Source organism: Bombyx mandarina, chromosome 18 (genome assembly GCF_030267445.1).
Source record: "Bombyx mandarina strain Sakado chromosome 18, ASM3026744v2".
Lineage (NCBI taxonomy): Eukaryota > Metazoa > Arthropoda > Insecta > Lepidoptera > Bombycidae > Bombyx > Bombyx mandarina.
The window spans coordinates 2,261,779-2,272,611 of record NC_143224.1 but is presented as its reverse complement, the minus strand read 5'-3'; the positions used below and the strand labels follow the sequence as shown (position 1 = coordinate 2,272,611).

At 37.6% G+C, this 10,833-nt stretch overlaps 1 protein-coding gene and 1 long non-coding RNA gene across 5 annotated transcripts in view; both read right to left on the bottom strand.

Moving 5' to 3' along the window:
* Positions 1–10,637, bottom strand: part of LOC114248222 (thioredoxin, mitochondrial) — a 19,961-nt gene extending 9,324 nt beyond the window's left edge. The window contains exons 1-3 of one of the 4 annotated variants that reach the window (XM_028181393.2): positions 10,040–10,637; positions 9,440–9,574; positions 5,617–5,781 (exon numbers count right to left, since the gene is read on the bottom strand). In XM_028181393.2, the coding sequence (XP_028037194.2) occupies positions 5,617–5,781; positions 9,440–9,571 (297 nt within the window). In that variant the 5' untranslated portion in view covers positions 9,572–9,574; positions 10,040–10,637. Of the gene's footprint in view, positions 1–5,616; positions 5,782–9,439; positions 9,575–9,838; positions 10,019–10,039 lie in introns of those variants that run through there. The other 3 variants (XM_028181396.2, XM_028181395.2, XM_089734905.1) reach the window with 3 other exon arrangements.
* LOC149500932 (uncharacterized) lies at positions 1,009–5,606 on the bottom strand. Its single transcript, XR_016324628.1, has 2 exons — positions 4,353–5,606; positions 1,009–1,220 (listed from the first exon to the last, which is right to left on the bottom strand). It is a non-coding gene; the product is annotated as an uncharacterized LOC149500932 (long non-coding RNA).
* Positions 10,638–10,833: the final 196 nt, after the last annotated feature.

The window sequence follows — 10,833 nt, the reverse complement described above, 5'->3', positions numbered from 1 at the left end:
CCGTAGCAAGGTAACCCGCTACAAAACTTGCATACGCCCCGTCATGACGTATGCAAGCGTAGTGTTCGCTCACGCGGCCCGCACCAACTTGAAACCCCTTCAGGTTATACAATCCCGATTCTGCAGGATAGCAGTCGGAGCACCAAGGTTCCAGAGGAACGTGGACCTCCACGATGACCTGGAGCTCGACCCCGTCAGTAAGTATCTACAGTCGGCATCGCTGCGCCACTTTGAGAAGGCGGCACGACATGAGAACCCTCTCATCGTAGCCGCTGGAAATTACATACCCGATCCTGTAGACCGATTGGTAAACCGTCGACGTCGCCCAAAGCACGTCATCACGGATCCTCCTGATCCATTAACGGTGCTTTTAGGCAATACAAGCACCGGTCACCGTCCTTGTCGAACCCGTCGCTTGCGACGAAGGGCTCGACGAGCGAATTAACCCACAGACACAGCCCACTGAGTTTCTCGCCGGATCTTCTCAGTGGGTCGCGCTTCCGATCCGGTGGTAGATTCTGCGAAGCACTGCTCTTGCTAGGGCGGTGTTAGCAATTCTCCGGTTTGAGCCCCGCGAGCTCACCTACACAAGCTAGGGTACGCTGAAATAGCCTCTCAAGGCTATCAGCATAGGTAGGAAAAAAAAAAGCTCTGTCGCGGCGTTAGGGCTGTTTGACAGCATATTACCATAGTAGTATTATTATACAACACATCTCGGCGTCATAGCGCGCCGTCAGTTTAGCGCTCTGATGCGCGCTAATTACTCGTTCTGTTTGACGGAGCCTTAACATAAAAGCTATTCAATATATTTTTTATGCATAAATACTCTGTTTTCTTTTGTGAGCCTCAAGTGAATGAATAATTTCTCGAGAATAATTCCAGTAGACCCTTGAATATTGACATGAGAGGCAAAAAAACATAGACATAAAAATTTGGATAATGTAGTGTACAGAATAAATTTGAATTTGGAAATTGTTGCAAATGATGTGACAATAAAAACCAGCAGCGTAACGACAAGTTCTTTTATTTGTGCAAGAATGCAGAAAAGTAGTTAGAAATGGCTGGCATGGCTTGTTTTATTAACACTATCCCCCCTTCGTTGGCTTTGGCTGGCGGCGGTGGCGGTGGCTATGGCGGAAGGGGGCGTGTTAATATGGCTTGGCGGCTTGGCTGGCGGCAGGGCATGACAGCTGACGTCACGTCCGTTACATTCGGCCATCCTGCAACAATTGCTCCCGCAATGGGGAACACACAAAAACATTTAGTTCTCAAATAAATCAATAAGGTCTTCAGTTTCGAGCTGCTCATCGGAACTACTAGCGCTATCGGACACATGGGCTATACTTTTATAGGGCTTTAATGAATCTGTTGATACCAGGCCAGTGAAGTTTTTATAACTTCGTAAACCTTTTAGATATACTTCTAATTCGATAACAATTGTTACCTACTACTTTAGTTACTACATACGGACCTGAGTACAAATCGTCTAATTTGGTATTAATCCTAGCGGCGCTACTAACCAGTTGGCGCCTGTCTCTATGATACAAAATGCCTTTTCTTATAAACATGAGCTTTTTTTTTATATTAATGTTGTGTGTACTCGCTTGTTTTATCCTAGCTGCAGCTATCTTACGCCGTGCGTCAACAGTTTCTGGTTCGAGACCAGGAATCGAAACATCACATATTGACCTACCAGAGCGCGCAAAGATTAAATCACAAGGCTTGTAGCCGCTGTTACTTTTAATTGTGTTGTTTGTGCCTCAATTAATGGAGTTCACTAAATTATTTGAAGCTTCACTAGGATCAGTTGCCCGCAACACAAAATTGTATGTTTAGTTTGTTCAACCTGGCCAATTAGCGCGCGGACAAGCAATACCGTTTAACGTATGCCTAAACTGTTTATCTTCTGATATATTTTTTTAAAGTACCTACTCGTAAAAGCTTTCCCGTAGTCTGTCACCACGTGATTCGGGTATCTGGACAAACCCTATTAATATATTTTTCAATGCACGAATGGTCCCGATTAAATTTACAGTACGCGTTAGTTCAGCTATCACAAATTTAGACAACGCATCTTTCATTACGATCATGTACTGGTTGGTGCCCTTTAGATGTCCTACAGAAGGGCATCATGTTATATATTTGTACCATGCGCATAGTATCAGATGGTTTAGAGATCGGATATAGACAGTCTTCTTTTTTTTAACATAGTTATCCTTCTCATGTGTACAATAAAGACATGCTGCCACGTATTTCCTAATAAAGCGTGTCATTTTAAGAAACCAATATTGGCTTTTAATCAGAGCTAAACGATGATTTAGATCCACGTGACAAATGTCGTCATAGTGCATTTGTACAATTTTCCATTTAGCCGAAGGGACTGCGAGTCTATTTCCCTTAAAAAATTTTCGAACTAGTTCATTCATAATTATCTTTAACATCAGCGCGACTTCGTCCGCGTGGAATATAGTTCACAAAGAATGCTTTATTTTAGTACAAATTGATTAGCATAAAAAAAACGTTATAGTGAGCCAACCTTAACATATGCTATCGCGGACATTTTTTTTTTAGATCTTTTAAAGGGGTACAATTCTGTCACATTTTAGCGAAACTTTAACAGTTTCTGCAGCGCACGCACCGGAAGCTCTCAAAAGGGAAAATAACCCGATTTTGAAACATTACTTACTGGTACTTCGCTTGTATTGGTCTTAGCTGACCCAGTGATGGTCTTAGCGGTGCTAGCGTTATATAGCCTATAACCTTTCTCAATAAATGGGTTATTTAACACTGAAAGAATTTTTCAAATCGGACCAGCAGTTCTTGAGATTAGCGCGTTCAAACAAACAAACTCTTCAGCTTTATAATGTTAGTATAGATTGCTTTATAATCGAACTAAGCTTTTCGTCCTGACATTGCACAGTACAGAATCAATCAGTAACTAAGACGATTCACGTTCATCATGTCAACAGGATGCCTATTAAGCGCGTCTACAAATTTTCCATACGTTCACCAGGTCTATACTCAACACTAATGTCATAATCTTCTTTCAAAACTCACCATCGCGCAATGCATGGTATAATGTCGCGTTTGGTAAGCGTAGCACAAACCACAGTACAATCAGTTTCTACTATATCATGTTTACCTACTTCATAAACACGGAACCTACGTAGCGATTGTATGACCGCCAGGTTATGAGCTCTTAACTATGATACACATTCTTCCTTCCTAGTAACCCGGCTAAAATAGTATAACAGGCCGCAGTGAGTTGTCAGTTTGTTTTTGTAATAGTATACCAGAAATTCCTAAGTTACACGCATCGGTTTGTATTTCTGTAGGAAGCATAGGATTATACAGAGCTAGCACAGGTTTGAAACGTAAGCTGTTTTTCAGTTGTTCGAAATTCGCGTTTTGTTCACGGCCCCACACCCATGATTTATCTTTTTTTTTTTTTAAACCAATAAACTGTCGCACACTATAAGCATTATTTGGCACAGGACACTGCGAAACGGCCGTCAATTTTTGTTGCACCCGGCTGTATACCGTCTGAAGATATTTCATGACCTAATAAGTGACTTGTTCCTCCAAGAATGAGCATTTACTCATATTTAATTTTAAGTCTCCACCATAAAATTTCCCAAGTACTTTCTCAATAATTATTGAACCCGATTTTATACCAACTGAGGGTAGATGTAAATCGTTTAAAATTGCTAGTATCTCGATTTGACCTACATTTATTTTTACCCATTTCTTTTCTACCCACAGACTCAATTATTTTATTTATTAAACGCATTTAACTACCCCACCTAGTGGAATAAGGTGGAGATAAAGAAGAAACGCATGAATACAGATGGCGCATTTGCTAAACCAAAAGGAATTCTAGTGTACTAGAAATAATGACCTTGCGGTGTAATGAAAGCAGTTGTGTGTCTGGCACAATGCTCAATTGATGGTAGCCCTGGGCTAAATCTAAACTCGTGCAGTACTGTTCGGTGGATACTTTTATATTTTACCATAGCGTTTAACGCACGATAATCAACGCATAGCCTACTGTCGCCGTTCTTTTTCTTAATAAGACCACTGGTGAAGCATGACTAGATTCAGATTATTTTATAATGCCGATGTCTAAAAGTGGCGATACACGGGCTGATCACTAGTAAGCTTAATTTGCATTTGAACTAAATTGGCAATACCTAAATCATGTGTATTCGTAGCAAAGCAATGCTTATACTGTATTTTTTTTAATCTGAATGACTCCTAATATTTAATGGCTCCTTTTAATTTTTTTTATTTCTACCCACAAATCTCGAAATATTTGTAATGGCATGGCTATGGCAAGTAGAAATGCAACACACCTGGCTGTTTGGCTGTGGCTCCTCGCAGCTGTTGGCCCTCAGCAGGACCTCGCCCGGCGGCCACAGGATGGTCTCCGAGCCCATGTTGATGTCTTTGATGTAGCTGTCTTCGCCGTTCAGCAGCGTCGCAGGCAGGGAGAAGGAAGCTCGTAGCCGTGAATCTCGTGAAGCGCCGTGAAGCTCGTAGTGCCGCAGTGGAGTAACCACGTTGCTGCTCTTTTAGTTTCCCTCTACGTGAACCAGAATGATGGAAGGACAGGGCGGCAGGCGCTTTTGGTCCGACGACGTCGAAGTCCCTTTGATTTGATTGTTCCAGGTTCTTCATCCTGTAGCTCAAGTATCGCCTTGTGGACCTCTTTCTGAAGCAATTTTTCAACACTTTCCTCGCCAGTGAAATAGGAGCTTCATCTTCTTCAAACTTGTCAGAAGACCGAGACATCTGAGCGTGTATATGACGTTGTTTCATTTCTTTATCCCACTTCTGATTGTTGCAAATGATGTGACAATAAAAACCAGCAGCGTAACGACAAGTTCTTTTATTTGTGCAAGAATGCAGAAAAGTAGTTAGAAATGGCTGGCATGGCTTGTTTTATTAACACTATCCCCCCTTCGTTGGCTTTGGCTGGCGGCGGTGGCGGTGGCTATGGCGGAAGGGGGCGTGTTAATATGGCTTGGCGGCTTGGCTGGCGGCAGGGCATGACAGCTGACGTCACGTCCGTTACAAAATATATATTTTTTTTGGGAATCAATTTTATAAGTTTAAATTTGGAATATCCTTTAAGAGAGTATTTAATCATTATCTAATTAAAGTAGCTCAAACAAAAACCTTCCTAATCATACAAAAAGATTATGTCATGTTTTCAGAAAAAAGTTTTGAAAGATAAAAGAAAATAATAATAGTATTTTATTTATCTTTTCTCTCTTAAAGCTTTATGCACAAACACAACTGAATATTAAATTTTATTTTATTAGCTTTTGAAACAGAAGCTTCTGTACTATATTCAGAGACCTGAGAGACCTATAATACTGACATCCAGGTTCTCTCCTTCCTAAACTAAATAAATTTAGGTTTTTGTGAACAGATGCCATGGGCTAGGTCGAAAAATCATTTGGTGTTATCATTTAAGTAGGTCACTATGCATGTGTGTTTGTGTGCATGTGTATGTGTGTCTGTGTGTGTGTAAGTATATGTTTCAAATCTACTTGTTAAATAGGAACAATTTAAAACAATCCTATATAATTTTCTATCGATGTAACGGCATACCTCAAAAGTGTGCACTAAGTCGGCATTGTCTTCGACATCCACAACAGCTAGATCTAGGTCTGTCAAAGGTTCGATTAATTTTTTCAGCTGTGGTGTCAGTATTTTACAGGGCTCACACCACTCCGCATGGAAATTCACTATCACAGGTTTATCATTGTTCATGACCTGAGAAGATTTTTGTACACATTTTATTCACAATTAGAAACATGCAGTTCTTACAAGATAGATGCAAAGTATATAGAATTTTCTCACAGCCTTAATCCTATTGACTTGTAATTTACCTATATATACTCAATGAAACTACCTAAACATAGGAGTGGGTAATATCGGTTTTGCCGCGTATCGAATCGTATATATATATCGAGTATCAATATCGGATATTGAATCTATATATTGATGGATGCTAGTAGATTTTCTTGATTCACGATATTTGAGATTTGAAACGATACGCTGATATAATATCGTAGTAGATATAGATTTAAGTCAACGTTATACGGTTGGTTTTCTGATATCAATTTATAATATGATTTTAAAGTAACTAGAGGTCCCGCAGTAGTCGAAATTCGACTATAATTAATTGGAATTGTAAGTTTGTACACTATTATGATTGTATTTTATACTTCTATAATCACAAATTTCGCCAAGACTACACTATAAAAAATATAAACAAAGGCAAACAATATTTAATCTATTCTCAATTTGACAACAGACGTCAAGAACAAAAGTTTGACAATAAATAGTAGGCATGCGTGTGTGCGTCAAATACATGGTATAGTAATCGGCAAACTTCGTGAGCAAATGACCTTGACTGCGCAGAACCGAATTTTAGATCACTTTGGTGGTGAGGGTGAGGCGCGACGGCAGGGGAAATCGTATCGAGCGCGTTATTGGTAGATCAGTCGAACCCTGCGTCCCGCACTGCGCCCTCATTCCGCTTGCTCCCAAAAGTACGCTTGCGTACAGTGGAAAGTCTATCGTTATTAATCGTTAAGTTATTTGTTATAATTGCTTGTGGACTTTGTTGCCATTGCTATTTGTTGAGTGTTTGTTGATTTTTTATAAAACATACACTATGCCGTGACAAACTGGTGTAGTACTTAAAAGAAAGGGTAGAAAATTTGTGTACGACGTATATTGCTTCTTTATAAAACATGGGAAGAATGATATGGAAAAATTAAAACAGACTTCGGAAGCAATAAAAACATTAGTGAGTACTGTTAGGTGCATTATTAACGAAGCTAAAGGCTCTGGCTTGCTCGCCGTGTTTCGGACTCCGGGTAAGAAAAGATCAGGGAAGAAGAAAGTTACCGGAATGGATAGTTTCGTTCAATCTGTAATAAAAAGATGTAATCATAATAACTACATAACAAGCAGCGAAACTCCGTACCGTAGAAAGGCTTCGAAAAATTTAAAGAAGATATAAATTTTAATGGCTCGGAATTAAGCTTACGACGGATTATGAAAGAGCTAGGCTTCAGATGGAAAAAAAGGACAGAAAATAATCGGAAGCTGGTAAATGAAAAAAGTAACATTCGATTACTACGAATCGAATATCTTCAAAAAATAATTAATTATAGACAAAAAAGAAGACCGAATCGACCGAGTTGTAAACTACGCCGATGAGCCCTATGTCGACTCATCACGATGATAGCGACTCGGGTGATGAAAACAGTGATGATGATGATGGTCAAGATTATGATAACGAAAAAAAAATTACAAATACCAGCTTCGCTTCAACTGAACCAAGACCTGGCAACAGCTCTAGTTTTGACTTAATAGAAGGAATATCTATTTTACCCCAAGATTAAATTATTACAATTATTAACCTATATGTTTTGTTGATGTTCTAATAAATATATAAATAAATACATATGTTGATTTTAATAATTTAATAGCATTATGACGCAGAGTAAGTAATGTTTTTGCACGTGAGTGTACCATGCGCAAACTTACCCCCACTACGTCGACAAATGCTCAAGAAGTTTGCCGGTTATTATATGTAGTGTGTGTAATGTTTTCTTTATTGATTTAATGTATCCTTTATGCATTATTTTAAAAAAATATTAGCATTGTGCACTTCTTCTCTATATTCTCTATAAGTGTGGAAAATTTCATACTCCTCCGTCCGCGCAATTTTCGTAAAAAGGAATACAAAGTTTTTCCTTCACGTATTATTATATAAAGTAATAAAAAGAACATGAATATAAAAATATCAAAAAAACTTTCCTTCATGCTTTTACCAGGCTTAGGACTGGCTACATTATTTTCAGTTTTTAGTATTTTGTGTCTTAATTTTAAATTACAAAATATACCAAAAGAGTGTAGATTTCAAAAGTTTAATACAAACACAAGAAATAAACACAATTATTTGGATTCAACTAAAAATAGAAAAATGTGTACTTTAAAAATCAAACACAAAAATTAAGTATTTATAAACACTTGTCCAAAAATTCTAGTTCAAGGTCAAAGCGCGTGAAATTAAATTCAACGATGCAAATAGGCTATACTGCATTCAAGTTAGGGTCGAAAGTTGAAACTTCTTTCCTAAATTGTATCCTGCTGATACGCTAAGAATAATCTTCAGACATATGGACTTAAATATAAGGTTTACAATTGTATGGATAATGCCTGTTTCTGTTTCATTCATCACATGATATCCCTATCGTGCGCTCACTCACTCTGGCCGATTCGATACGAACCAAACGAATATTGCTGATATTCACGAATCGGTCGATATGCCGATGCGCATCACATCGAGCAATATCGTGTATCGGCTGATATCGAAATATAGATTTCGATTCACGAATCGGTACGATATGCCGATGCGCATCACATCGAGCAATATCGTGTATCGGCTGATATCGATATATAGATTTCGTGCGGAGCGATATCGGATTCAACGATATTGCTGCGATATATAGATATTGAATCTAGATACGATTTATATCACCCACTCCTACCTAAACACCTTTGAAATAAGTAACTATTCAAGGGCTTTGTGAGTACATTTACTGCCATATCAGAATCAATTTTTTTATTGCTTAGGTGGGGGGACGAGCTCACAGCCCACCTGGTGTTGTGGATACTGGAGCCCATAGACATCTACAACGTAAATGCGCCACCCACCTTGAGATATGAGTTCTAAGGCCTCAGTATATTTACAACGACTGCCCCATCCTTCAAACCGAAACACATTAGTGCTTCACGGGAGAAATAGGCAGGGCTGTGGTACCTACCCGTGAGGACACAGAACACGTCCTACCACCAGTAAAAAATGGTATGAGATGGTAAACACTCAATATCAAGACACATAAGTATTGTGTTAATTTTCATGTCAAACTCTTCATGTAGTTTAACAAGTTTTACAATAGCAATACGCTAACGCAAAAGTATCTGTACTTTATCTGTTGCCAGTTTTAGAGATAGCAGTGTCCAATAGCTGATTTCCTAGAATGGGTCATTTATCCATTCAGACCGACAGACAGGCAGTAGATCCATCAAGACATGTTAAAGGATGAGCCGATCCAGTCACTTTTATGAAGAAATGATCTGCCACGGTCTCCCTTGTTCTGTACCTATCGTTAAGTCTTTATTGGTGCATAGGCACCTATAGAGATATCACCATGTAAATGCCATCACCCACCTCAAAACTAGGCAAACTTTATTCGAATAAGTATTGCACTCCTCAAAGTGCTGGAATGTCTTCCACTACTTATTTGGTAGGTAGACCAAATGTTTGTTTGCTAGCTTTTTTTATTACAATATAAAGACATATAGATAATTTATTAGACATATAGAATATTTAATTATTAAATCATATTACCTTATTAATAAACTCTTCATTATTCCTAACTAATATAGTCTCATTATGTACTAGTGAGGTTGAGATGGCTTTCTTCAAAGATGTCAGATTCCTTACTGGCGATCTCAAACTTTTGCATATTGCATTAGACATTGTCTGAAAGGTAAATAAAGATTTTATGTGATCCACAGCTCGTTTCAAAACTAACAGATAGTTATTTTACTATAAAAATTATCTTACATAGTTAACACATGCATATTTGTACAGTTAAAACAATAAGATTAAATAATACTTAAGCAGTTGACTTTTAAGCAAATACACCCATCATGCAATTGAAGACATTGAAGAGTTTTGATAAGATAATATATTCTGTGCATATTTACATGTAAGATTTAATGTTATAAGTAATTTTTACTATGCCTAAGACTCGCAAAATCGAAGATAAGATAATATACTTTAATAATAACATACGAAATGTTCTTTAAAAAAAGTAAAATTGTATTGTTTCCAGAAAATTACTTATTAATGTTTACAATGCTAAAGTATGCCTTTTATTAGTTGTGCATTACACTTGATAAGTGCCAAACTATTTCTATTTTAGTGCAACAGAAATCAACTTACCAAAGCAAATTAATATCGACCTCTACGAGTAACTTTTTTAACTTCGATTGGCGTTAGGCAAACGTAAACAAAAGCGTACCCAGATCCGAGGACAATACTGGCAAGCAAGAATGTTAGGATCGCGTAACGAGTCACAAATAGCCTGTCGTAAAAATTGGCACTAACATATTGTTCTCCGCTACTTGGCAAAAGCAATAATACTAATGATATTGTAGAAGATATTATTAATGATATTTTTCCGATATAATGGCCAGTACGGATTGTAACACAACAGAGCATCAACGTTATAAACCATAAAACGGTTAAAAAATAAATCCCGAGACCGAGACTCATTTTTCCGTAGCCCAAATGATAACGAAGTAAAACATTTCCATACTCATGCAGGAAATCATATATTTAGTATTAAAAGGAAATATAGTTCACACAAACTTCTTATGGCACTCAGTTGATCTCAAATTCTCAATCAAATATTTATAAATCAAGTATTTAAACTTCAAAAAGCTGTATTTTTTTAATAAATACCGTATGATTTTAATCACAAATCGCCCAATACCACAGAACACTATTATGCCCAATACCTTCGAGTATAGACTACTATAGACTGTGGCACAGGGCACAGAGTACTACAGAGTTTTTTTTAAGGGATTTTATGACCTGATAACTAAGATCTTTAAGTCATGTCTTATTTTAATTTATATTCTTAACTCTATGAAAAATGATATTAAGATGATTAATTTGAGACATTAATCAAATGGGATGAAACATAATCTCAGTAAAATGGTGGTCAATTACTG